General features: G+C 64.2%; 2 protein-coding genes and 1 long non-coding RNA gene across 5 annotated transcripts in view; 1 reads left to right on the top strand and 2 right to left on the bottom strand.

Annotated features, from left to right (window-relative positions):
- Positions 1 to 497: 497 nt before the first annotated feature.
- LOC136556871 (uncharacterized) lies at positions 498 to 3,029 on the top strand. Of its 2 annotated transcripts, none has more exons than XR_010783711.1 (2): positions 498 to 867; positions 1,911 to 3,029. It is a non-coding gene; the product is annotated as an uncharacterized lncRNA (long non-coding RNA). The 2 variants fall into 2 exon arrangements; XR_010783712.1 differs by having other exon boundaries at positions 1,989 to 3,029.
- CSPG5 (chondroitin sulfate proteoglycan 5) lies at positions 2,994 to 10,665 on the bottom strand. 2 transcript variants are annotated; one of them, XR_010783693.1, is made up of 6 exons: positions 10,548 to 10,665; positions 7,870 to 9,106; positions 6,179 to 6,367; positions 5,077 to 5,149; positions 4,337 to 4,618; positions 3,406 to 3,518 (listed from the first exon to the last, which is right to left on the bottom strand). XR_010783693.1 is itself a non-coding variant. In XM_066550040.1 (5 exons), the coding sequence occupies exons 1-5, from the start codon at positions 10,612 to 10,614 to the stop codon at positions 3,357 to 3,359; spliced, it is 1,728 nt and encodes a 575-aa protein (XP_066406137.1). In that variant the 5' UTR covers positions 10,615 to 10,665; the 3' UTR covers positions 2,994 to 3,356. The 2 variants fall into 2 exon arrangements, 1 of the variants encoding a protein (XP_066406137.1); XM_066550040.1 differs by lacking the exon at positions 4,337 to 4,618 and having other exon boundaries at positions 2,994 to 3,518.
- Positions 10,666 to 23,938: 13,273 nt separating this feature from the next.
- The window catches only part of SMARCC1 (SWI/SNF related, matrix associated, actin dependent regulator of chromatin subfamily c member 1), a 72,242-nt gene continuing 69,052 nt past the window's right edge, over positions 23,939 to 27,128 (bottom strand). The window contains exons 27-28 of the mRNA XM_066549949.1: positions 26,581 to 26,745; positions 23,939 to 24,127 (exon numbers count right to left, since the gene is read on the bottom strand). Coding sequence (XP_066406046.1) covers positions 24,042 to 24,127; positions 26,581 to 26,745 — 251 coding nt within the window. The 3' untranslated portion in view covers positions 23,939 to 24,041. The remainder of the gene's footprint in view (positions 24,128 to 26,580; positions 26,746 to 27,128) is intronic.

Raw genomic sequence — 27,128 nt, forward strand, 5'->3', positions numbered from 1 at the left:
GGGACCCTGGGCTGGGGAACTGGGCCTTTTTTGGTGAATGGGGACCCTGGGCTGGGGAACTGGGCCCTGTTTGGTGAATGGGGACCCTGGGCTGGTGAACTGGGCCTTTTTTGGTCAATCAGGACCCTGGGCTGGGGAACTGGGCCCTGTTTGGTGAATGGGGACCCTGGGCTGGTGAACTGGGCCCCATTTGTGCATCAGGACTCACCCAGTGAATCCCAGCTCCGGATATTTTGTCTCAGGCAGCCGGAGCCTGTCAAGGGAAGAAAGGCTCCTTGTCTCGGGGTCGTGGCTCTGGTCCTGTTCTGTGTCTGGGAGAGAAAAGAGGATGGTGGAGAGAGGAGGGCAGCCCCAGTGCCCATGCCAGCTCCCTTCCCGCAGCCCGTGCCAGCCCTGGCTGCCCACAATGGGCCCATCTCCCCTCCCAGCCAACCAGCCAAGCATTGAAATTTAATAGCTCTGGCCTCTCTTCATCCCATGATTAGGCCTGTGACTAAAGCCCATGTGTTGCTCTGCTGGTTGGAGGCAAATTCCTCTGCAGGGCCGGTGAAGGCAACTCGGGGTGCCTGCTCCCCGCCCTGTGCCGTGTCCCAGCGGGCACTGATGGAGCCCTCGGACAGCCCCGGGCTACCCGAGCCTCTGCTCCCTCCTCTGGGACAGGCAGAGGGGATGAGAGCTGGGCTGGGCTGGGCTGGGCTGGGCTGGGCTGGGCTGGCAGCCCCGGGGCACACGGAGACACAACGAGGGACACTGACCCCAGAGACACAACGAGGGACACTGACCCCAGAGGCACAACGAGGGACACTGACCCCAGAGACAGGAACGGAGGCTGTGCCCTCCCAGGGCAAGCAGGAGCACGCCAGGAAGGTGAGTAGGGTCTGAGGGAGCAGCGTGGGGGAGTGATGGGCTCAGAGCGATGCCCCAGGGCTGGGGGACACGGGGACAAACCCCCAGTGCTCCCAACCCGGGCATGAGCAGGAGCATCCTTAAACCTGCTGGAATCCTTGTGACCCACTTTGGTCCTGAATCCCAGTAAGGCCCTACAGCCCATGGGGGCGAGCAGCTGGAGCTGAGGATGGCTCCTGAATCCAGGGCTCCTCTGTGGATCATCCCCATGGCTCTGAGACAGCTGAGGAGCCACGGCCTGGCTCTGCAGAGGGGACAGTCCCACCATTGCCCACCGGCCACTCTGGGCTCCCTGGGAGGGACAGACGCGGGTGGGGAGGGAATGTGGGCACCACTCCAAGGTGGCACCTCTGTGTGGCACGTCCAGGATGGATGGGCTGTGCCAGGCTGGAGGTTCTGTGCCATGTCACCCTCAGCTCCGCGGTGACACTGTGCACGACGTGCTGTGCCAGCCTCACCTCCACACTGTGACCCTTGGTGACACCATGGGCAGGGTCTCCCCGGGCGGTGTCCAGCTGGACAGACCCACAGGCACCGTGAGGGAGGATCCCAGTGAGGAGCAGACGGGTTCCAGGTCCCACCAGCCCGGGCTGGACTCCCTCCTTGGCTGCCCCAGCCCACTCCGTGTGTCCCTGCATTCCCTCCTCGCTGACTGCCTCCAAGGGCAGCTGGGGATGGGGGGTGGCCTGGCCCATCCTGCAGTGCCCCTTCTGCCCTGCCTCACCCACGGCACTGCATCGCTCTGGGATCCCCAATCCCCTCCAACATCCCTGTCCCTACACAGCCGTTTCTTCTCCTCATACACAAACACAGATCCTCTCCTGCCACAGTGATGCCCATCCCACTGCAGCTCCCTTTCCCTCCCTCCCATCCCACGGGAAGCTTATGCCCAGCTCTGCCCATGCCAGGACATCCCACCTGCCCTCGGGGTTTGCTCAGACATCAGCATCTCCTCTCTGCCCCACCAGCACATCCCTGTCCTCATCCCACCCTTTCCATTGCAGTGTCCACGTTCCCAGTGCTTTATCCACGCCTTTACCTGTCCTAGAGCTCCTGTCCTCATCCCACCCTTTCCATTGCAGTGTCCACGTTCCCAGTGCTTTATCCATGCCTTTACCTGTCCTAGAGCTCCTGTCCTGTGCTGGAAGGGGCCGGCAGAGACCAGCCCTGCCGGTTCGTTGCAGCAGTTTGTGGCAGGTGATGGAAATGCTGCAGCCAGGGGGAGATCTGAGGATCCCACACCGATGAGCCGCCCGCCGTGCCCGCCGGGATCGGCTGCCGGCTCCCGCCACCGCTCCTCGGCTCTTAATCTCCCCAGCAAGCCGAGAATTAATTATGCAGCGGCTCCCAGGACGCCTCGGAACATCCGCGCCCGCGGGGCTTTGGCTGCCCCGGCCCCGAGGTGCCGCACCCTTCACGCCGGGGGTGATGGATGGATTCGTGCCCTCTGTCCAGGGAACCCCGAGCGCTGGCACGGGGCTGAATCCGAGCCCGGGAGAGATCGGTTCCTGCTGGAAGCAAGAGGGAGCCACGAGGGGAGGGTGGTGGGAGTGCTGGGGTCCCTGGGGACAGATCCCTGTGCCATGCTCCATGCCAGGGGATGGCCACAGCCACCTGACCTTGCCCAAGCCACTGGGACGGTGGCACCGGTTCTCCTGCAGGCAGATGGAAACTGGCAGTTGGGAGGGATAACCCTGGGGTGTTTCACCCCAAATCCCAGCCTGGGCAGCTCCACTGAAGGAGCCTGTCGGAGCAGGAGTGGCTGGGAGCCACCACGCCATGGGCAGCCACCTTGTTTGGGGGGACCTTATGGGGACAGGGATGGAGCAAACCCTGGAGCAGCCCAGGCACCTCCACCAGACATCCCCGGGTGCCCCAGCTGCTCCCAAACGTGTCCAGGGTGGCGGGATGAGCTGCACCCCTGGCCTGGCAGAGGCAGGAAGGTGCCTGGAGAGGGTGACAAGGGGGAACCAGGCACCCAGCACCCCCGGGTGATGCTCAGAGGGGACCCTGTGGAAGCAGGGGCTGAATCCCTGTCGGGAGACATGAATGGCCACGTTGGGAGATCGCAGGCACCGGCAAGAGGCTTAACTTTAAAAAAAAAAAAGGTTTATTTATTTCAAGATCTTACTTTTTTTTTTTCCTCCTTTTTTGTTGTTTTTACCTGTATTTCAAAAAAAGTGGGGCAAAAGTACAAAAAAAGTCAGTTGCGGAACGGCAAAGGTTTAGAAATCACAGCGCGGAACGAACCCAAGCGAGAAACACGGAGCACGAACCAAACACCCCCACGACACGGCCGAATTATTACTGGAATTTTTTTTTTGTTTTCCTCGGTACAAAACACACCAAAGCATGCCACGGAGCGGGAGGGACGCGGGGCGGGAGGAGAGGCTGCGGGAGGGGGGAGCCTGAGCCCGGCTCCGGCCCCGCCGCCGCCCCGGCGCCGCCGCTCACGTCAGGTTGTTCTGGAGGCAGTTCAGCTCCCCCACGTCCTGCTCCCCTTTGCCGCCCTCGTGCTTGGGCGACGTCGAGTTGTGGATGTTGAACGGCTCCTCGTCCTTCAGGCAGGATTTCAGCGAGTCCTGCAGCTTGTGGGGAGCGCTGGGATCGTCCTGCAGGAGAGAGGGGGGTCAGGGCAGGGCCGGGATGGGGCGAGACCCAGTGAGGGCACCCATGTCCCACTGACCCCTTGCAGCAAGCCACTGGGGGACAAATGTCCCCTCCCAGCTCAGAGGGCGGCACGGGGGGCCCGCGGCGCTCGCAGCACGGGGACAGGGCCCGACCCCCCCGCGGTGACGCCGTCCCCCAGCAGAGCCCCCCACCTCGGCTCCCGAAGCGCTCAGGAGCTGTGCCAGCCTGGAGCCCGTGCCAGCCGCCGGCGCATCATCCCCCGGCCATCCGCCCACCGTTCCCGTTCCCGTTCCCGTTCCCTTCGCCTCGTCCCCGCGACGAGCAGCCACTCCCGGCGCTTGGCAGGAGCCCAGAGGGGCTGGCTTTATTGCGGTTCCTCAGCGTACAGCCCGTGCCCCCGCGCCGCTGGCAAAGCCGGGCACGCCTCTTCCCGACGTCCCCCCGCTGCAGCATCCTCCGCTCCGGGGCCTGGCCCGCACCCCGGCAGGAGCGGCCCCGCCGGCACCGGCACCGGCACCGGGCCCCGGCTGTGGGCGGCGGCTGTGCCCGCACGGTCCCGCTGTGGGCAGGGCAGGGCAGGGCAGGGCAGGGGGAGCCTGCCAGGCCGGGCCGGGCCGGGCCGTGGTGGTTCCGGTGCTGCCGGTGCCACGCGGAGAGCGGCAGACGGACGGGGACACCCCAGGGCCGGCGTGACACAGGGACAGGATCCCCATCTCCTGGGCAGTGACATCCGGCCAGTCCGGAGCTGGTGCCATTGGCTGCAGGATCCCCAAAAACCCCTTTCCGGGGGGGTGCTGACCCTGCTGACCCCTCCTCATCCTCGCAGTGCTGCTGCGTCCCAGGCACCGCGTGCCGAGCCCTCCAGCTCCGGAGGGGACGGGGGATGTGCCGGGGAGCGGCACCGAGCTCATCCCGAGGTGCATCCTCTCGGCAGCGGGGAGGGAGCCGGCCCCGGAGCCTCCTGCCAGGGCGGCTAGGGCTGCTAAAGGCGGTCGGAAGACGGGGAACACCGGCCGTGGGTGGGGGAAGGCTAAAGGGACCTACGCTCCTCCTCCGGCTCCGCAAAGCCCTTCGCTTCTCTCTGTTCCGAGTCGAAAGACAGCAGGTTGGAGCGGGATCCCGGGGACGCCGGGGGTGCACCCCAACCGTGGCACCAGTGTCATCCTCCAGCACCCGCGGCCATCCACTGCTCCTGCCCGGCGATGCCACAGCCAGGGAGCATCGCCTGCCCCGCTGTCCCCTCCCTGAACACCGGCACAGCCACCCCCGCCACCCCCACACGGAGCCAAAGCCATCGGGAGCTCGGGACGGTGGCTCCCGGGGAGCCACACAGGCAGGAGGGGACGGGGAAGGGACAGGGGGGTGACACTGCCCCCCTGCCTGGCCTCAGACCAGTCTAGCTCAGTGGGGACCGAGGGAACAGAGCTGTGACCATGGCAGGATGGGGACAGGAGGGCAGCGCTGGGATCGTGGAGGGGTCAGAGGTCACCAGACAGAGGGACAGGGATGGGACAGGAAGAGGGACACACAGCTCCTTACGTTTGGGTGGGAGCCCTCGGCGATGGTGGACAGGGAGAAGTTGTCGTTGTGCAGCTCGGACGGGGTGCGGTATCTGCGGGGCCAGGAGAGCAGGGTGAGAGCAGGACCCCCCCGCAGCCCCGCCCGCCTTTTGGGGTGACCCTGCTGTTGGGGGGGTTAATTGTTCCCAGCACTGCAGGTCTGGGGGGGTAAATGTCCCCAGGGATGGACGTCTGGGCTAAATACCCCAGATCTAAGGGCTTTGGAGGGATAAATCTTCCCCAGCCTGGGGGTTTGGGGATTTGTACCCTCAGATCTAAGGGCTTTGGAGGGATAAATCTTCCCCGGTCTGGGGGTTTGGGGATTTGTACCCCCAGATCTAAGGGCTTTGGAGGGATAAATCGTCCCTGCTCTGGGGGTTTGGGGTTTTGTAACCCCATCTCTGAGGATTTGGGGAGCTAAATGCCTCCAAGTCTGGGGGGCTTGGGGACTCAGTACACCCAGAGATGGAGGTCTACGGGCTTAAATGTCTTGAACTCTGGAGGTTTGGGGACTAAATGTCCCCAGGGATTGAGCTGGGGCTAAAGGAGCCCATTGTGACATTTTGGGGGGCTCGGTGCCCCCAGATCTGGGGGTTTGGGGATAGCTGGGCTCTGGGCAGGAGAGCGGGAAGGGCAGCCCGGGGCAGGGCTGGAGAGGCAGACCCGGGAACTGGCACGGAGCCTCCCTGCTAATTACACTTGGCATTTCCAAACACTAATTAACAGCTCATTAGAGACCGGGCTGGGAAGGCTCCCTCCTCCCTGCTCCAGGAGCTGGCCAGCAGTGGCCGGGGCGGGGGGGTGACCCCAAACCCTTCCCCGTCACCCCCCAGCCCTGTCCCCAGGCGGACCGTCCCCGATGGCCGCCCAGCCGCTGTCCCAGCGCGCAGCGAAGCAGATTAACTGGTGCCAGTCAGGAGCGGCTTTAAGGGATTAACCGCGGAGCAGGAGCCGCGGCCACGGCCCCCGCCCCCGGCAGCTCTCCCACCCACCGTGCCCGCGTCCCCCGCGGCACCGGCGGTCCCGGTGACGCCAGCAGGGCAGGGGTGTTGGGGCGGCCCGGGGGTGTCCCCGTCACTCACTTGGTCTTGCGCAGTTTGCTGTTCTCCGTCTTGAGCAGGTAGAGCTTCTTGGCGAAGAACACGGTGAGCATGAAGAGCAGCAGCACCACGAGCGCGGCCGAGCCCACGGCCACGCACATCACCTGGAAGTCGGTGACGATGGACTCGCAGCGCGTGCCCTTGTGCCACGTGTAGTCCTGCGTGTTGCACCTGCCGGGGGACGCGCTCAGAGGCATCCCCCGCCCCAAAACGCATCCCCCGCCCCAAAACGCGCCCAGAGCATCCTCGGGGGATGCGGTGTTTGTACCTGCGGGGGTTGCGGGGGTCTGAGGGGGATGGGATGAGCGGGTGACACACGAGGGGGGTGACACCGAGCGAGATGGGGACACTGGGACATGCTGGGAGCGGGGTCGGGGTCTCCCAGACGGCGCTGGCGCCCCGCACCAGCGGCTCCGAGCCCCAGCGGCGGCGGGAGCGGGGAGGGGTCCCCCGCGTCCCCCCGGGCTCGGTGCCAGCCGCGGGGCACGCCCGGTGCGGGCGGCACAGCCGGCGTCGCCTCCCGGCGCAATCTGCCGGGCCCGATTAGCGCGGCCGCCCCGAAGGCTCGGCCCTGACCTAATTCCTGGGCAGCGGCCGCCCGGGGGCAGGGAAACCCCCCTGCATCCCGGGAATGGGGCTGCGGGGCACCCAGAGCCCGGGAACGGCCTGCCGAGGGGGTGGAAAAGGTTCGGAATGGAATGAAAAAGGATGGAAGGACTGGGAATGGGGTGTCAGGGGCATGGAGAGCCCAGGGATGGAGCACAGAGAAGGGAGAGCCCAGGGATGGAGCACAGAGAAGGGAGAGCCCAGGGATGAGGAGCATGGAGGATGGAGAGCCTGGGAATGGAGCACAGAGAATGGAAAGCTCAGGGATGAGGAGCACAGAGAAGGGAGAGCTCAGGGATGAGGAGCACAGAGGATGGAGAGCCTGGGAATGGAGTGCGTGGAGAGGGAGACTGCAAGGATGGGGTGCATGGAGGATGGAGAGATGGGGAGTGGGGCACACAATGGATGGAAACACTGAGAATGCCAGGCCAGGAGGATGGAGAGCCCAGGGATGAGGTACTGGGGGTGGGACAGACCAGGAATGGGGTGAAAGGGGTGGAGAGGCCAGGATTGGGTTGCAGGAGATGGAAGCACTGGGAATAGGGTGCATGGGTGGTGGAGAGCCCAGGGATGGAATGCATGGAGTATGGAGAGACTGGGAGTGGGGATGCACAAGGGCTGGAAGGACTGGGAATGGGATACATGGGAATGGAGAGCCTGGCCATGGGGTGCAGGGGATGGTGAGCCCAGGGATGGGGTGCAGGGCATGGGAACACTGGGCATGGGGTGCAGGGGATGGTGAGCCCAGGGATGGGGTGCAGGGGATGGTGAGCCCAGGGATGGTGAGCAGGGATGGAGAGCCCCAGGATGGTGAGCCCAGGGATGGTGAGCAGGGATGGAGAGCCCCAGGATGGTGAGCCCAGGGATGGAGAGCCCCAGGATGGTGAGCCCAGGATGGTGAGCCCAGGGATGGGGTGCAGGAATGGTGAGTCCAGGATGGAATCTAGGGATAGTGAGCCCAGGGATGGAGAACCCCGGGATGGTGAGCCCAGGGATGGTGAGCCCAGGGATGGTGAGCCCAGGGATGGCGACCCCCACAGCCCAGCCCAGCAGGGCCCGTTCCTTACCGGCAGAAGGCCCCGTGGCTCTCCACCAGGTAGCACTGGCCGCCGTTGTGGCAGTAGCTGGGGACGAGGTCGCAGAGGGAGCGGCAGGAGCTGTTGTGCCGCACGTACCCGCTCCGGCACTCGGAGCCGTTCTCGGGCGGGCCCCGCTCCCCCGGCCGCGGCCAGGCCGTGGGGCCGCCCCCGGGCAGCCCGGGCGGCGGCGGCGGGGCCGCGGCGCGGTGCCCGGTGGGCCGGGGGTCCCGCGGGGCGGGCGCGGCCGAGGCGGGCGGCCGGTAGCCGTTCTCGTCCTCCAGCCCGCCGTCTTCCTCCTCCTCCTCTTCCTCCTCGTCCTCCAGCTCGTCCTCGTCGTCCCCGTCGGCGTAGAAGGAGGTGGTGGGGTAGAAATCGGCGTCGTCGAAGGGCGTGAAGTCGTCGTAGAGCTCGTGCAGGGCCCAGGGCGTGGCCGCCCCCTCGGGCTCCCGCCGCCGCGCCGAGCCCGCCGCGCCCCGGCCGCCCCCGGGGAAGCCCCCCAGTCCCTCGCCCCCCTCGAACAGGTCGTAGTAATCGACGTCGATGATCTCGGAGCCCGTGCGGTCGGCCGGGGGCTTGGGCGGGCCCGTGGCGGCGGTGACGGGCTCCTGCAGCCACGTCAGGTCGGTCCAGCCGCGGGCCCCCTGCGCCGGGGCCGGGCTGGAGGCGGCGGCCCAGAGCTCCGGGGCACCCCCCGAGTCCCCCCCGGCGGCGGCCACGGGGCCGGGCTCGCCCAGCACGGGGGTGCGCGGCGCGGCCGAGCCCCCGGCCGCCAGCAGCAGGTCGGATTCGGCGGAGTCGGTGGCGAGCTGGGGCCCGGGGGGGCTCGGCAGCGCGGCCGGGAGCCCCCCGAAGCCCCCCGGGGCGGGCGGGGAGCCCGGCGTGGGTCGGTCACCGCTGCCCGGCTCCTCGGGGCTGCCCAGCGCCACCGGCACCGTGCCCCCGTCCCCGGGCCAGGTGACGGCTCGGGGGGGCACGGCGCTGGCCTCGCCCTCCCCGGCGCACCCCGGGCACCCCTCGGGCACGGCCGAGGGCTCCGTGGTGGCCGTGCCCCCCCCGGGGGGCTCTAGCTGGGGTCCTGCCGCTGCCCCCCCGGCGCTCGTGCTGTTGCTGGGTGCCCCCGGGGGGTCTCCGCTCGCCAGGTCCCATTTCGGGGGGCTGCTCTCCAACGAGCCCTCCCAGGCTCTCCCCTCGCCAGCGCTGGAGTTTTGGGGGGGCCACGCGGATGCTGGGGAGGGCAAGGAGAGAAAGAGGTGTCAGAGGTGCCCCCGCACCCCTGTGAGGACGTGGCAGCCTGGGGGGGGGGAGTCCAACAGGTCCCCCACCTGCTCCACCTTGCACCCACCTGGATGCATGACAAGGACCTGGGGGGCAGGCGGGGCTGCACCCCGAATCCTTGAGTCTCTCTCGGGGGACTGATGGGGTGAACCCCACAGAAGCCCCCAGCTCTGTGGGTGCCCTCACACCCAACTCTGTGACGCCCCCCTTCAGCACAGCCCCCCCAACACGAGCTGCCCCCGTTCCTGCCCCCTCAGCTGCCCTTCAAGGGGATCCAGCCTCCTGCAAAGGGATCCAGTCCTCCCCCAAATGGATCCAGCCCCACTGCAAGGGCAGCCAGCCCTCCCCAGAAGGAATCGGCCCCCCAAAAGGGGATCCAGCCCCCTCCCCCGGTAGATCCAGCCCTCCTGTGGTTCTCGTGAGTGCACTCCACACACACAGCGGGCTGCAGCTCCCTGCGATGGGATGCAGCCCGGTTCCCGCCCCATCTCTGCGAGGGGATCCAGCCCCTCCGGCTGCTGCGGCTGCAGCCGCTACACACAACGGGATCGGCCCCTGCGGCGGGATCAGCCCCTCTGCAATGGAATCCGGCCCCTTCCGAGGGCATCAGCCCTCTCCGCCGCCTGCCTGTCCATCCGGACACACAGCAGCATCCAGCCCTCCCCACGCCGGGATCCAGCCCCCTGCAAGCGGATCCAGCCCTCCTCCGGTTCCTGCGAGTGCACCCCATACACAGCCCCGATCCCGCCCCTGCAAGGGGATCCGGCTCCCTGCAGGGGGATCCGGCCCCTTTCCAAGGGTATCCGACTCCCCCTGCAATGGAATCCAGCCCCCTGCAAGGGGACCCACCCCCCTCCGGCTCCTGCAAGTGCGCCCCAAAATCCCGAGAGGATCCAGCCCCTGCAAGGGAATCCGCTCCCTCCTGCACGGGGCTCCAGCCCTTCCCTGGCTCCTGCAGATGCTCCCCCTGCACGCACGGGGATCCAGCCCTGCCGCAAGGGATCCGGCCCCGGCAGGGGGATCCAGCCCTTCCTGCAAGGGGACCCAACCCCACGCACGGAATCCGGCCCCGGCCGGGGGATCCCGCCCGCCCTGCAGGGAGATCCAGCCCTTCCCTGCTCCTGCAGATGCCCCCCCTCCCCATGAAGGGATCCAGCCCCCGCCCGGGGGATCCACCTTCCCCCGGCAGCAGCAGCGGGATCCGGCCCCGGCCGGGGGATCCACCTTCCCCCGGCAGCAGCAGCGGGATCCGGCCCCGGCCGGGGGATCCCCCCCACCCCCCCAGCCCGCAGCCCCCGCCCGGACCGCAGCCCCCCCACCCGGGGGATCCCCCCCGCCCCGGGATCCGCCCCCCCGCGCCCGTGCCGTGTGTCCCCGGTCCCGGTACGCACCGAGGGCGCCGCCGATCGCCAGCAGCAGGGCCAGGGCGCGGGGGGCGCGGGGGGCGCGGGGGGCCATGGCGGCATGGAGGGACCCCGGCTCCGCCACGGGGCCGGCACCGGCAGCGGCTCCGCCCGCCCCGCTCCGAGCGAGCCGCGCCGAGCCGAGCGGAGCCGCGCCGAGCCGGGGGGCCGGGCCGGGCGGCGGGGGCGGGACCGCGGACGCGGCGGCGGCTCCGGGCACGGGCACGGCACCCCCCCGGCACCCCGCGGGCAGCGCCGGGGGGCGCACCCCGGGACCCCCAGCATCGGGGGGGACACAGCCCGGCACCCCAATATCGGGGGGACACACCCGGGCACCCCCAGCATCGGGAGCACACACAGCCCGGCACCCCAGTATCGGGGGGGACACAGCCCGGTACCCTCAGTATTGGGGGGACACAGCCCGGTACCCCCAAGTATCGGGGGGACACAGCCCAGTACCCCCCAGCATCGGGGGGGACACAGCCCGGTACCCCCCAGCATCGGGGGGGGACACAGCCCGGCACCCCCAAGAGCGACATCACCGGAGGGGGACACCGGGGGACACATCCCGACAGCCCCCACCACCGAGGGACACACACCCTGCCATGGGCATCCTCTGGGGGCACCGGGGGGCACATCCCGGCACTCCCAGCACCGGGGAACCCCCCCCGGCAGCCCCCAGCCATCCTCGGGGAGGGACACCGGGGGACACATCCCGGCAGCAGCATCCCTGGGGCAGGGGACACAGAGGGCACACCCCGGCACCGCTGTCCCAGGGGGGACACCAGGGACACATCCCGGCACCCCCGCACCGGCACTCCTGGAGCAGGACACCGGGGACACGTCCCGGCCCCCCCAGCACAGGGGGAGCCTATCCCGGCCCCCCAGCGCCGTCATCGCTCTCTGACCCCCAAACTGCTCCTGCATGGGGCAGGGACCCCCCCGCACCGGCACCGGCACCGGGATCCCCTCCCGGCACCCCACCGGCCCCGGGTGGGGCTGTGCCCCCCCAGCAGAGCCCCCGTGCCGGGTTGGACCCTCCTGTCCCCCGGCCCTGGCATTGCTGGCCAGTGCCAGACCGGTCCAGATGCCACCAGCTGCCACCACGGCCGCTGTCACCGCTGGCCCGTCCCCGGGGGCACCGGGGGCTGGCTCCCTCCATGGGCAGGGGGGCAGGGCGCTGCTCCAGCCCCTGGCCCAGCGCCAGAGGCAGCGTCCGGATGAGGCCGGGGAGGAGCCGGGACAGGAGCAGGGCCCGGAGCCCCCGGCAGAGCCCCCCGGTGCCACCGGCGCAGGGCGGGGACAGCGCCCGGGGACAGCCCGGGCCGCTCTGGGGACAGAGCCCGGGCCCCGCGGCTGCTCCTGGGCTGTCCCTGCGCCGCGGGCTCCATGGAGACCTGCCAAGGTCACCGAGCGTCCTTGGACACCTCCACCTGCAGCACCGCAGGAATGTGACCGTCATGGCTGCTCCACAGCCCGCATCCCAGCCCGGGAATCCCACACCCTGCACCAGGCATCCTGCCCTGGGCATCCCAAACCCTGTGCTGGGCATCCCAGATCCCAAATCCTGCATCCCACATCCCAAATCTCACATCCCATATCCCAAATCCCGCATCTCATATCCTGAATCCTGCTTCCCACATCCAAAATCCTGCACCCTAGATCCCAAATCCTGCATCCCACATCCCAAATCCTGCATCCCACATCCCAAATCTTCCATCCCACCTCGGGTGTCCCCCATCAGACATCCTTTACCCCACACCCCACACCAGTGTAGGATGCCAGGGCAGTGCTGGGGGCTCCCAGGGACCCCATCCAGAGTGCCCCAGTCCCACATGGGACCCCCTGGTGTCCCCCTGCCCCTCTGGGCCGTGTGTGTGGGGCTGGGCTGGGGGGCTGGGCTGGGAATGGGGTCCCCTCTCCCCCAGCAGTGGCTCCTGGCCAGACTCCTGCTGGGAACAAGCCCCGCTCTGTCCCCCGCTCTCAAAGGGGATTGAAGGGGCTGCACCTGCTTTGCATTCCCCAGGCTTCCGCCTCTGGATGCGTTTCCAAGGGGACCGGCCCTGGGGCCGCCTGGACGGACAGAGGGACACGGCCCTGATGGCTGGGAAAGGCTGGGAAGGGGCTGGGATGGGGCTGGGATGGAGCTGGGATGGGGCTGGGATGGGGCTGGAATGGAGGCTGGGATGGAGGCTGGGATGGGGCTGGGATGGAGGATGGGATGGAGGCTGGGATGGAGGCTGGGATGGAGGCTGGGATGGAGGCTGGGATGGGGCTGGGATGGAGGCTGGGATGGGGCTGGGATGGAGGCTGGGATGGAGGCTGGGATGGAGGCTGGGATGGGGCTGGGATGGAGGCTGGGATGGGGCTGGGATGGAGGCTGGGATGGAGGCTGGGATGGGGCTGGGATGGAGGGGGTGGGATGGGGCTGGGATGGGGCTGGGATGGAGGCTGGGATGGAGGATGGGATGGGGCTGGGATGGAGGCTGGGATGGAGGCTGGGATGGAGGATGGGATGGGGCTGGGATGGAGGCTGGGATGGAGGCTGGGATGGGGCTGGGATGGAGGCTGGGATGGAGGCTGGGATGGAGGCTGGGATGGGGCTGGGATGGAGGATGGGATCGGGCTGGGATGGAGGCTGGGATGGGGCTGGGATGGAGGCTGGAATGGAGGCTGGGATGGAGGATGGGATGGGGCTGGGATGGAGGCTGGGATGGAGGCTGGGATGGAGGATGGGATGGAGCTGGAATGGAGGCTTGGATGGAGGCTGGGATGGAGGCTGGGATGGAGGCTGGGATGGAGGGGGTGGGATGGAGCTGGGATGGAGCTGGGATGGGGCTGGGATGGGGCTGGGATGGGGCTGGGATGGGGCTGGGATGGAGGGGGTGGGATGGAGCTGGGATGGAGCTGGGATGGGGCTGGGATGGGGCTGGAATGGGGCTGGGATGGAGGCTGGAATGGGGCTGGGATGGAGGCTGGAATGGGGCTGGGATGGAGGCTGGGATGGGGCTGGGATGGAGGCTGGGATGGAGGCTGGGATGGAGGCTGGGATGGAGGCTGGGATGGGGCTGGGATGGAGCTGGGATGGAGCTGGGATGGAGGCTGGAATGGGGCTGGGATGGGGCTGGGATGGGGCTGGGATGGAGGATGGGATGGTGCTGGGATGGAGGCTGGGATGGTGCTGGGATGGAGGCTGGAATGGAGGCTGGGATGGGGCTGGGATGGAGGGGCTGGGATGGAGCTGGGATGGAGCTGGGCAGGGCAGCAGCCCTGGAAGTTTCCAGCCCATGGAAGCTTCCAGCACCCACAGTAACCCCTGGGGGCAGGAAGCTCGTGGGGCTGGCAGGGACCCCGGGACCCCTGTTCCAGGCCTGGAGCCACCCAGGGTCACATCTTGGCACCTCCATGGCTCTGCCAGCCCTCGGGACTGGCCTGGAGGTGTCCTGGAGCACAGCTCCTCCCCTCCAAGGGTTGTGTGCCATGGGAGCCCTGGGGCTCCTCGTCCAGGGGTGTTCCCCATGCTGGGGAATCCCCTCCCACCCTCGGGGTCCCCACACCCCGGGGGCTCCAGCCAGTGCCACCCCAGGGTCAGAGCCCCGTGAGGAGAAACCTGGGGCTCCTGGGGACACGAGGGTGTTGGCAGCCCCAGCCTGCCCAGGGGACAGGGCTGGGACATTCCCTGCAGCCCCACAGCCCCACAGCTCCACACCCATCCCTGCTCCCGTGGCTCCGGATCAGGGACCCCCAGCTGGGGTGGGCAGTGAGCACCAAGGGTCTGACCCCACATGGGGCAGGGCTCAGGGGGCACTGGGTGCTGTGTTCGTGCTCAGGGTGGGGCACTGGGTGCTCAGGGGGGCACTGGGTGCTGTGTTCCTGCTCAGGGGGGCACTGGGTGCTGTGTTTGTTCTCAGGGGGCACTGGGTGCTGTGTTCATGCTCAGGGGGCACTGGGTGCTGTGTTTGTTCTCAGGGGGCACTGGGTGCTGTGTTCATGCTCAGGGGGCACTGGGTGCTGTGTTCCTGCTCAGGGGGGCACTGGGTGCTGTGTTTGTTCTCAGGGGGCACTGGGTGCTGTGTTCATGCTCAGGGGGCACTGGGTGCTGTGTTTGTTCTCAGGGGGCACTGGGTGCTGTGTTCATGCTCAGGGGGCACTGGGTGCTGTGTTTGTTCTCAGGGGGCACTGGGTGCTCTGTTCCTGCTCAGGGGGGCACTGGGTGCTGTGTTCCTGCTCAGGGGGGCACTGGGTGCTGTGTTTGTTCTCAGGGGGCACTGGGTGCTGTGTTCATGCTCAGGGGGCACTGGGTGCTGTGTTCATGCTCAGGGTGGGGCACTGGGTGCTGTGTTCATGCTCAGGGTGGGGCACTGGGTGCTGTGTTCCTGCTCAGGGGGCACTGGGTGCTGTGTTCCTGCTCAGGGGGGCACTGGGTGCTGTGTTCCTGCTCAGGGGGCACTGGGTGCTCTGTTCCTGCTCAGGGGGGCACTGGGTGCTGTGTTCATGCTCAGGGGGGGGCACTGGGTGCTCTGTTCCTGCTCAGGGGGCACTGGGTGCTGTGTTTGTTCTCAGGGGGCACTGGGTGCTGTGTTTGTTCTCAGGGGGCACTGGGTGCTGTGTTCCTGCTCAGGGGGCACTGGGTGCTCTGTTCCTGCTCAGGGGGGCACTGGGTGTTCTGTTCCTGCTCAGGGGGGCACTGGGTGCTGTGTTCATGCTCAGGGGGCACTGGGTGCTCTGTTCCTGCTCAGGGGGGCACTGGGTGCTGTGTTCATGCTCAGGGGGGCACTGGGTGTTCTGTTCCTGCTCAGGGGGGCACTGGGTGCTGTGTTCATGCTCAGGGGGCACTGGGTGCTGTGTTCCTGCTCAGGGGGCACTGGGTGCTGTGTTTGTTCTCAGGGGGCACTGGGTGCTGTGTTCATGCTCAGGGGGCACTGGGTGCTGTGTTTGTTCTCAGGGGGCACTGGGTGCTCTGTTCCTGCTCAGGGGGCACTGGGTGCTCTGTTCCTGCTCAGGGGGGCACTGGGTGCTGTGTTCATGCTCAGGGGGGCACTGGGTGCTGTGTTCATGCTCAGGGGGGCACTGGGTGCTGTGTTCATGCTCAGGGGGCACTGGGTGCTCTGTTCCTGCTCAGGGGGGCACTGGGTGCTCTGTTCCTGCTCAGGGGGCACTGGGTGCTGTGCAGGGCAGGTACACCCAGCTGGGACAATTCCAGACCCTCCCTGTTCCCAGAGCCCCGAGGCAAAGCGGGGCTGAGCCTTCCCAGCCCTGTGCCCAAGGCCAGGAGCAGCCCAGCCCAGCCCGGGGGCAGAGCCAGATCCCCCCTCATTCCTACAAACCTGCCTTGGGCTGGGCTTCCTCGGCAGCAGAGGCTGGGGTGAGCGATGGCAGGATGGACAGGACAGACAGACAGATGGACAGTGATGGCTCTTTAGTCCCAAAGGAGAAACCCAGCACCGACTCCCTCACTTGGGGAGAACCAGCTGCTGCTGCCAAGTCTGGGCTTTCCTGGGGGAATTACTCAGAATATTAAAGATGATTTTAAAGACAGAATGGCAGCCACCATTTGGGGCCCTTCCAGAGCAGATCCCTGAGCTCTGTCCGTCCGTGCAGGGATCTGGGCAGGGATCTCACCCCAAACCCCCTCCCTGCCCACTTCAGCTCTGGCAGTGGATCCTGCCCTACCTGGGGGATCCTGGGCAGCCTCAGCTCCATCCCTCAGCTCATCCCAGCCCGTCCCAGCCCACCCAGGCTGGCAGCTCCCTGTCCCAGGGGCTGTGGGGCAGCCCCACACCAACACCTCCCTCCTCCCTCGGGGCACCACTGGCTGCAGGTGCCAGCCTGGAGTGTGATCCAGGATCCCGTGGGGATGGACAGACAGACCAAGGCCCGGGGGAGGCCCAGGCTGGGCTGGGATCCTCACCGTCCCTGATCCCTGCCTCAGCTGAGCACCAGGAATTGCCCCATTCCTGCATCCAGTGCTGATCCCAGGGGCATCCAGACCCATGGGATAACGGGGGGGGGATGATATTTCCCCCCAGCTTCTGTTCCTCCCATCTCCTCTCCCTGGGCTGCCTTTCCCTCCCCTCAGCCAGGTGCTGGAGAGGCTCAGATCACCTTTTACCCGTATTTCTTTCATTAACAATATTGGAGAAGTGCAAAGAAAATGAAGGACTGGAACAAAGAGCCAGGACTGAGGTTGGTGTTTCCTGCCCCGGCTCGGGCACCTCGGACACGCGAACCCTTCCCTGTCTCACAACATCCTGGGCGTTGATCCTGAGCCCAGGGCTGAGCCCAGCTCAGCCAGGCGGGGTTTAGGGACGGCTTTGTCCTTGACTGGGGCTGGCACCGCCCGGGCTGGCTCCGAGGTGACGATTCCCGATGCGACACCGATCCCTGGAGGAGCCGCTGCCGACCTTGAGCCTCCCCCGAGCCCAGCCCACGGCTCCCAAGCCTTTCCTGCAGGGACAGACTCCCCCTGCCCCATCGGGCACGGCCAAGCTGCTCCCACGCCCGGCTGATCCCAAATCACCCCAATTCACAGTGCCCGGAGCAGGAGCCGTGTTTGGGATGGCAGGAGCAGCGGGTGGAAGGAGGCTGGAGGCACAGAAATCCACAGATCCACAACCTCTGCGTGTCCTGTGGTGCTGGAGCCGGGATCTCCCCAAAAAACCCTTCCTGAGCTGCCCTTGGGCTGGGGCATTGGGGCTGCAGGGGCAGGGCCCAGGCAGGGGCACGGTCCCGGTGTCTGAGCAGCCCCTGGCTCCTGCTCTCCCTGCCACATTCCCCTGGGGCTGCAGAGGGAAAGGTGGGAGAGGTTTGATAATCCCCTGTCACAGCTCTGAGCTGCAAGGAGCAGGGAGAACCCTGAGTAAAGTGAGGCCGAGATTTGGGGAGAGGAGCTGGCAGGGAGCTGCATCCCAGGGATAGAGCCCTGCATCCCAGGATGGAGCTGTACATCCCAGGATGGAGCTGTACATCCCAGGATGGAGCTGTAAATCCCAAGGATGGAGCCCTGCATCCCAGGGATGGAGCCGTACATCCCAGGATGGAGCTGTACATCCCAGGGATGGAGCTGTACATCCCAGGGATGGAGCTGTACATCCCAGGATGGAGCCCTGCATCCCAGGGATGGAGCTGTACATCCCAGGGATGGAGCCCTGCATCCCAGGATGGAGCTGTACATCCCAGGATGGAGCTGTACATCCCAGGGATGGAGCTGTACATCCCAGGATGGAGCCCTGCATCCCAAGGATGGAGCTGTACATCCCAGGATGGAGCCCTGCATCCCAAGGATGGAGCTGTACATCCCAGGGATGGAGCTGTACATCCCAGGATGGAGCTGTACATCCCAGGATGGAGCCCTGCATCCCAAGGATGGAGCTGTACATCCCAGGATGGAGCTGTACATCCCAAGGATGGAGCTGTACATCCCAGGATGGAGCTGTACATCCCAGGGATGGAGCTGTACATCCCAGGATGGAGCTGTACATCCCAAAGATGGAGCTGTACATCCCAGGGATGGAGCTGTACATCCCAGGGATGGAGCTGTACATCCCAGGATGGAGCTGTACATCCCAGGATGGAGCTGTACCTCCCAAGGATGGAGCTGTACATCCCAGGGATGGAGCTGTACATCCCAGGGATGGAGCCCTGCATCCCAAGGATGGAGCTGTACATCCCAGAATGGAGCTGTACATCCCAGGATGGAGCCCTGCATCCCAAGGATGGAGCTGTACATCCCAGGATGGAGCTGTACATCCCAGGGATGGAGCTGTACATCCCAGGATGGAGCCCTGCATCCCAAGGATGGAGCTGTACATCCCAGGATGGAGCTGTACATCCCAGGGATGGAGCCCTGCATCCCAGGGATGGAGCTGTACATCCCAGGGATGGAGCTGTACATCCCAGGGATGGAGCTGTACATCCCAGGATGGAGCTGTACATCCCAAGGATGGAGCTGTACATCCCAGGGATGGAGCTGTACATCCCAGGATGGAGCTGTACATCCCAAGGATGGAGCTGTACATCCCAGGATGGAGCTGTACATCCCAGGGATGGAGCCCTGCATCCAAGGCCACATCCCAGCCGTGCCAGCTGCTGTGTCTGTGCAGGTGCACAGGTGACAAATGAAGCTGTCCCCGAGCAGGGTAAGTCACCCTGAGTGCCAGCACTGCTCCCACACCTTCCTCCTCCTCCCGCCTGGAGGAGCCGCTTTAGTTCTGGTGATTTTGCCAAGAGGGCACCAAAGGCCCTTCAGAGCAGCTTTCACCTCCAAGGCTTTGCTCTCATTAACGCGGCTCCCTCACAGTCAGGAGGAGCCGTGGAGACTCAGCCTCCTCCCGGGACGGAGGGCAGGGCTAAGCCCGGAGGGGTGAATACGAGCTCGTCCCTCCCACGGCTGTTTCAGCTCTGCAGGAGGGAGCCCGAAACCGGAGCAGCAGAGAGCGCCAGGGCCGCAGGGCACCGAGGGCACCCGGAGCATCCTCCGAGGGCAGCGCCCAGGGGGAACGCGGCATCCTGGTGCTGGCACTGGGAAGGAGCAGGGGAATTCAGGGAATGGATCCTGGGAGGGTCTGGAGGCTCCCCAGCAGCAGCTGGAGCAGAGCCCAGCGAGGAGATGCCCCTCGGGTCCCTCTGGGCTGATGCTGTGCTTGGAGGTGGCTCCAGCTCTCTGTGGGCACGGAGCTGGCTGGGCATCCGTGGTCCTGGCATATGGGGAGCACCAGCTCCATCCCAGGACTGGAATTCTGGGAGCAAGCCTGGTAGGCTGCTGGCTCTGATGGACACCAGGTTGTTTTTATCACACTGCAACTTAAAACGACAGAAAATGAGAGATTTGGGGAAAAAAAATCCCAATAATCAGCCCTCAGTTTGTCCAGGTGACACCCAAGGGCTGCTGGAAGGGTCCCTGTGGTCCCAGCAGCATCCTGGGGTTCCTGTGGAAGGGGAAATTCCCAGCACAAGCAGCTGGGTGGGAGCTGGTGCAGGCAAAGGGGGACAGTGCTCCTGGAGAGGTGGGCAGGGATGGCCCTGGCACTGCCCTGGCACTGCCCTGGCACTGCCCAGCCCTGGGCAGGTCACCCAGAGCCACCATCAGCCCCGTCTGGGGCAGGTCTGTTCCTGCTGGGATCTGGGGATTATCCAGGGCGGCACCGGAGTCAGCCCTGTTCTGGTTCCTGTCAAACCTGAGGAGGGAGGGAAGGAGCTCCCAGCCCTCCACACCCTGCCTGTGGAGGTTTCCTGTGACAAAGGCACAGGGATGAAACAGCAGCGAGGGGACAACGCGCACTCAGCCACCTCAAAGTCTCCACGAGCCCCAAGGTGCATTTTGGGCTTTAAATCGGCCTGAAAAGGACAAAAATGCAGATTTCAGGCAGCTGGGGTGGAGGTGGTATCCGAGGCAGGACAGGGGAGGTTTAGGGATGGACAAGGGCTGTGCCTGCTCCCGCTCCTGCGTGGTGCAGAGAACAGTCCCGGATCACCTCTCCCCTCCCCACAGGATCCGATTACCGGATGAAGATGCAAACCCCTCCCAGCTGCACCAGGCACGGGGAATGTTCTGGAGCGGGCAGAGGAGCTCACCCTGAGCAGGTAATTCCCTTTGTCCTAAGGACATCTGGGATTGAAGTGACCCCAAGAGAGGTTTTGGAGCAGACGCTCAGCCAGCTCAGAGCCCTGTCCAACCCCCCTTTCCAGCTGCTGTACCTGCACCAGGAAACCGAGAACAGCCATAAATTCACTCCCAAATCCCACTCCCTGCTCCAGCAGCAGGAGCAGCCCCAGCCCCCACCCCATGCCCAGCCCAGCTGTGGGGACCCAAAACCCCAGGATGGTTTGGGTTGGGTTGGAGAGACCCCAGAGCCCACCCAGTGCCACCCCTGCCATGGCAGGGACACCTCCCACTGCCCCAGGTGCTCCAGCCCCAGTGCCCAGCCTGGCCTTGGGCACTGCCAGGGATCCAGGGGCAGCCACAGCTGCTCTGGGAATTCCATCCCAGCCAGGAATTCCCAATTCCCAATCTCCCATCCATCCCTGCCCTCTGGCACTGGGAGCCATTCCCTGTGTCCTGTCCCTCCATGCCTTGTCCCCAGTCCCTCTGCAGCTCTCCTGGAGCCCCTCCAGGCCCTGCCAGGGGCTCTGAGCTCTCCCTGGAGCCTTCTCCTCTCCAGGGGAACATTCCCAGCTCTCCCAGCCTGGCTCCAGGTCCCTGTGCTGGTGGATCAGGGGCAGCTCTGCAGTGGGGTCTCACCTGAGGGGCAGAATTCCCATTTCCTGCTGCCCACACTGGGATCAGCCCAGGCACATGGGGGTCTCTGGCCAATCCCTCAGCCACCAGCATTCCCAAACTGGGCCCCAAAGCCCATCCATGGGATCCCAAAGCCCATCCAATGGACCCCAAAGCCCATCCATGGGACCCCAAAGCCCATCCAATGGACCCCAAAGCCCATCCATGGGACCCCAAAGCCCATCCAATGGACCCCAAAGCCCATCCAATGGACCCCAAAGCCCATCCATGGGACCCCAAAGCCCATCCAATGGACCCCAAAGCCCATCCATGGGACCCCAAAGCCCATCCAATGGACCCCAAAGCCCATCCATGGGATCCCAAAGCCCATCCATGGGACCCCAAAGCCCATCCAATGGACCCCAAAGCCCATCCATGGGACCCCAAAGCCCATCCAATGGACCCCAAAGCCCATCCATGGGATCCCACAGCCCATCCATGGGACCCCAAAGCCCATCCAATGGACCCCAAAGCCCATCCATGGGACCCCAAAGCCCATCCAATGGACCCCAAAGCCCATCCATGGGATCCCCAAAGCCCATCCATGGGATCTCAAAGCCCATCCATGGGATCCCAAAGCCCATCCATGGGACCCCAAAGCCCATCCATGGGATCTCAAAGCCCATCCATGGGATCCCCAAAGCCCATCCATGGGATCTCAAAGCCCATCCATGGGATCCCAAAGCCCATCCATGGGATCTCTGCCTCACTCCAGCTCTGCCCAGCCCGGCCTTGGCAGCGGCTGCGACCACGAAGATTTGAAGCCTGTAAAAAGAAAACTTCCAAAACTGACATTTATGATTTACCAGTTTCTGTGCATCCTTCAGGAAAATGATCTTCAGGATGAGAGGAGGAGAAATGACCATTGCTGGGACAAGCCTTGCTGGGATGCAAAGATCCAAGAGCTCCTTCCCTTTTCTTCCTGCCCCGAGCAGGGGCAGCTCCAAGCAGCCCTCAAGAGGATGCTCAGCAGGAGACCCCAGCCCTGGAGACCCCCCAGCCTATCCAAGGAGAATTCCCAGCTGGGAATGTGCCTTTCATGGCATGTCCTGAAGCCAGGGACACAGCTCTATCCCTGGGCTTTTCCCTCCTAGGGAATTGAGGACTGTGGGCATTACAGGATGCCTGGAATGGAAGAGGTGCCACTTCTGAGGCAGAGGCTGCCACTGGGCATGGCAGGGGAATGGCTGGAATATCATCCAGACTGGATTCTGGTTTCAGTTTAATCAGCACACGAGCCCTGCTGCAGCCTGAGGAGCCCGGGGGGATCACAGGAAGAGCAGCACGGGCAGCAGGACTGAACCTGGCAGAGCAGTGGGACAGGGCTCCCCCAGCCCAGCCTGGCACATCAGAGCTGCCCTGATCCCAGCGGGAAGCAGGACCCCAACAGCAGGGATGCTGTGGGGCTGCTCTGCTGCAGCCACTCCCTGAGCTCTGAACCCTGACAGGACCTGTCCCCCCAGCACATTCCCACTGTGGGAAGGGTCTGTGCTTCCCCCATGGCTTCCATGCCTCCCCCAAGCTCAGGGTTTGTGTTTGCTCCTCTGGAGCTCACACCCAGCCCCAACACAGCCCAGTTCCCACACAGCAACGATTGCCAGCTCTTCCCACACACACAGAGGCAAAGGAGACTTCACAAACTCCACAGGCTTTGTACAAAAACCGCTTTTTTTTGCTTTTATTTCACAAAATTGGGTGGCTGCTGCAGGAATCAAACCGGCCCTATACAGAGATCAGGTGAAAAAGTGGGCACAGGGATTATTTATACAGAAACAAAACAGAGTCCAGGACCCAGGTCCTCGGCAGGATCAGCACTAGGACAGTAAAAAATAGTCTCCACCTGGATCCTGGGAACTGCTCACGCTAAAAACAACCTGAGGTTACTCTAAACTGGACTAAGGGCTGCACCAGAAATCCCACGCTCACCCCAAAGAGCCTGGAGGGGAAGGAAGCCTTGGGAAGGGGAATGGGAAGGCCCCTGTGCTGGAAGACCTGGCAAAGCCTGAATTTTTAAATGCTGGAAGCGGTTCTGGAGGTTCCAGAGTTTTTGGGAGCCTCTCTCCAGCCCAACCTGGACAAAAGCCATCCCTGAAATCAAGGAGCAGCATCCAGACCCTCGGCAGGGAAACCCCAAACGCTGCTGGGCCAGGAGGAGGGCAGAGAACCCGAAGCTCGGGCAGAAAAGGACTTTTTGCAGGACTTTTCCCCAAGTTCTGGCAGCCTGGAGGTGTGCAGCAGCACACCTGGAGTGCTCCCAGGTCTGCCTGCTGCAGCTGCTGCCCTCCCCACCCCTGCAGCTGCACTGGGGTGACAGGAGCTGTCCCAGCTGCTGCCCTGGCTGTCCAGAGGTAGTTCTGCCATTCCCATCCCAGCCATCCCAACCCAATCCCAAATTCTAGCACTTCTTTGCTACCTACTTTAATTTTTTTTTTGTTTGTTTTCTTCATTTTAAAAAGTACAAAGTATATGCTCCAAAAAGAGGGACTAAAAATGGGGGGTTATTCCTCAGTTGGCTACTGCACCAAACTACTCAGGGAAGGTCCAACTACCACCTCCAAAGGCAAAGGAAAGGTAAAAACTGGAGCAAGAGAACTCCTACCATTGAGTGGTTTTATTCTGATTGATTCACTCCTGGTTTCACTGCCATGGATCAATATTTCCTGTAATAAGTTAGAGGCAGCTGTGGCTGCAGCCACCAGGAATCCCTGCAGGCCTGGCTGCTGGGCTGTGCCCCTGCCTCCTGCTCTGCCCCAAGCTCTGGTTTGGCCTCTGCTCTCGGTGCTTTGCTCAGCCCAGAGACCCCAGAACACCCAATCCCCCCGGGGTGGGCACATCCTAAAGCTCAGCTCCTGCCCTAAAACCTGGATTGTTTCACCCTGCAGGAGAAGCCCAAAGCACCAAGAGGAAGGAAACCAGCGTGGAGCTCTGCAAGGCCAGCAGGCCAAGGGGTGAAGGACTTCCCAGCAGCAACGTGGAGGCACTCCTGGCACCCCTACCTGCAGCTTCCCCTGGCAACACCGAGCCCTGGGGGCTGCAGGGGGAGAGGGGAGTGCCAACCATGCCAACCGTGCCAGCCGTGCCCACGGCCGGGAGGGGAGGGGACACCTCCCCAGGAACAGAAGGGAACTGAGGAATTCTCTTTTGGTCACCACTCCGCTGCTGTGGAAGCTCCTTCCTCCTCCTCCTCCTCCTCCTCCGGGGCTGCCTTAGGGAGCGGCAGAGGCCGGCGGGGCTCCGGCTGGGGGTGGGGTCACTCCTTCCGCGGGAGGCGGGGGCTGCGCCGGGCCGGGGTCTGCGGGGACACAGCGGGACAGTGAGGGACAGGGGGGACAGGGAGGGACACAACGGGACAGTGGGGACAGGGAGGGACACAATGGGGGCTGCGCCGGGCCGGGGTCTGCGGGGACACAGCGGGACAGTGAGGGACACAACGGGACAGTGGGGACAGGGAGGGACACAATGGGGGCTGCGCCGGGCCGGGGTCTGTGGGGACACAACGGGACAGTGAGGGACAGGGAGGGACACTGAGGGACACAATGGGGGCTGTGCCGGGCCGGGGTCTGCGGGGACACAGCGGGACAGTGAGGGACACAACGGGACAGTGAGGGACAGGGGGGACAGGGAGGGACAGTGAGGGACACAACGGGATAGTGAGGGACAGGAGGGACAGTGAGGGACACAACGGGACAGTGAGGGACAGCAGGGGGGCTGTGCCGGGCCGGGGTCTGCGGGGACACAACGGGACAGGGAAGGACACAACGGGGACAGTGAGGACACAACGGGGACAGTAAGGACACAACGGGGACAGTGAGGACACAACGGGGACAGCAGGAGGGGCTGGACACAGAGAAGGGACACAACACCCGCTTGTCTCCAGCCCACAGGACAGACAGTCTGCCCGAGGGGAGTTCCTGCAGCCAGAGCCCAGGAATGGCTCCTGAAGCTCTGCTGCACCTTTAGTTTGCTCTTCCACCACCCAGCACTGCATGGGCTCCGTGAAAGAGCAAAAAGCTCCCATATTTTTATGGACAAGATGCTGGGGATGCAGCTCAGCAGCTGGCAAATCCACGCCAAGCAACTTGCAGAGCTGGAATTGGCACCTCTCACCTGCCAGCTCTGTGCTCCAGCCCAAATTACAGCTCTTCTCTGTTTAAAACAGAGGGAACAATAGGTTTGGTATCAACAGAGGCTGCTCCTCCCTCTGAAGGATGGATGTAGGTTAAAGCAGAGGAATCCACAGATGCAGTGAGGAGGGGAGGAAGGAGGGTACAAAGGGCCAGCCTCGTGCCCAGAGAGGAGATGCTAATGGAACATGACTGACTTGTTTAGCAGGGGAGGAAAAAAGGAGAAACTAAGGGAAGGGAAGAGTGCAAACAGGAATACAAGCTGACACGAGACATTCCCAGCGGTAAAGGCTCGGGGAAAAGGAGGGAAAAGTAAGGCTGGGGAGCAGAGAACAGGAGCAGTGCCCAAGCAGAAATAGCACAGAGCTCTCCTGCTGGGGCTGGGAACGCCCCTGAGTCACAGCTCACAGCAGCTCCTGCTGCTGAAGCCAAAATCTAAAGGGCTTTTCCCAATTATTTTTTGGGAGAGGTACTACAAGTGATGGCAATTCCTGCTCGTCTGGTGAGAGCCACACTGAGCATTTTGGGGTGAGGATTCCTGAGCAGCAGCTGGGCCAGGCTGCAATTAATAATGGCAAATTTATTGAGGAATCCCTGATGGAGAATTCCTCAGTCATCCCTCTCTGTGCCAGCTTGTCTTCTGCCTTCTGAGCTTGGCCACACTCTCACACTCATTCAACAACTCCCACACCATGGCTCCTGATCCAGCTGCTTTTTTGGCTGCCATAAATCAACTTCATTTTTGGAGGTACACATTTTATACTGGGAATGTTCTTTACATGGTTTATCCTCTCCTTCTTCCTAATCATGATTTCCATGCTCCAAGGTGCCAAGGTTTCAGTAAGGAATAATTGAACTGGATTCTACTCTGACCTCCGCTATTTAGAAATTATATTTAATTCCTGACCCTCCACTAAAGTCAGGAGAGGCTTTTGATCATCACCACCAAGCCTCTGTATGGTTATAAATAAAATAAGGGATGTTATAAATAAAATAAAGAACAATGGAATGTGTTGGGATGCCCAGAGGGCTGAGGAGCACTTAAAGCTTCCAGCACATCCCTGGCAGCACAGATCCTGATACTCCCAGGAACCAGGGGGTCTGCAGGGCAGGGGAGCCCAGGACTATCAGGATCACCCACCCCTGAAGGCTGCACTGACACAGATCCCACTGTTCCCACAGGAGCAGGGGTCTGCAGGGCAGGGGAGCCCAGGAGTGTCAGGATCACCCCCCATTTCAGGCTGCACTGACACAGATCCCACTGTTCCCACAGGAAGCAGGGGGTCTGCAGGGCAGGGGAGCCCAGGACTATCAGGATTATCCATCCCTTTCAGGGTGCACTGACACAGATCCCACTATTCCCACAGGAAGCAGGGGTCTGCAGGGCAGGGGAGCCCAGGATTATCAGGATCACCCCCCATTTCAGGGTGCACTTACACAGATCCCACTATTCCCACAGGAGCAGGGGTTTGCAGGGCAGGGGAGCCCAGGACTGTCAGGATCACACCCGCCGTGTCAGGCTGCACTGACACAGATCCCACTGTTCCCACAGGAGCAGGGGTCTGCAGGGCAGGGGAGCCCAGGATTACCAGGATCACCCCCCATTTCAGGCTGCACTTACACATTCCGTTGGGGGCAGCCAGTGGCACGCGTGGCCCCAGCAGGTTCCCGGCCATCGGGGCCATGCCGGGCGGGGCCGCCCCGCCGCCGCCGCCGCCGTGGATGCTGGCAGGGATCATCCGGCCCGGCAGGGGCTGGCCCGGCAGCAGGGAGCCCGGCAGCTGGCCTGCAGGGAGGGACAGACACGGTGAGAGCCGGGCAGCGACAGGCAGCAGGGTTCTGCTCCCAGCCCTGGCACAACCGTGCGGCGCAGGCGGCTCCAGGTGCGCTCCACACCCCAGGAAACTGGGGTTCAGCAGGAGACCCCAGCCTATCCAAGGGGGAATTCCCTTCTCACCCCCCAGCACACCCCGGGAAATGCCTTCTGACCCCCCAGAAAATGCCTTCTGACCCCCCAGCAAACACCTTCTGACCCCCCAGCACACCCCAGGAAATGCCTTCTGACCCCCCAGCAAACACCTTCTGACGCCCCAGCAAACACCTTCTGATTCCCAGCACACCCCAGGAAATGCCTTCTGACCCCCAGCACACCCCCAGGCAGGGCCAGGG

The sequence above is a fragment of the Molothrus aeneus genome, chromosome 1 (genome assembly GCF_037042795.1).
Source record: "Molothrus aeneus isolate 106 chromosome 1, BPBGC_Maene_1.0, whole genome shotgun sequence".
Classification (NCBI taxonomy): Eukaryota; Metazoa; Chordata; class Aves; order Passeriformes; family Icteridae; genus Molothrus; species Molothrus aeneus.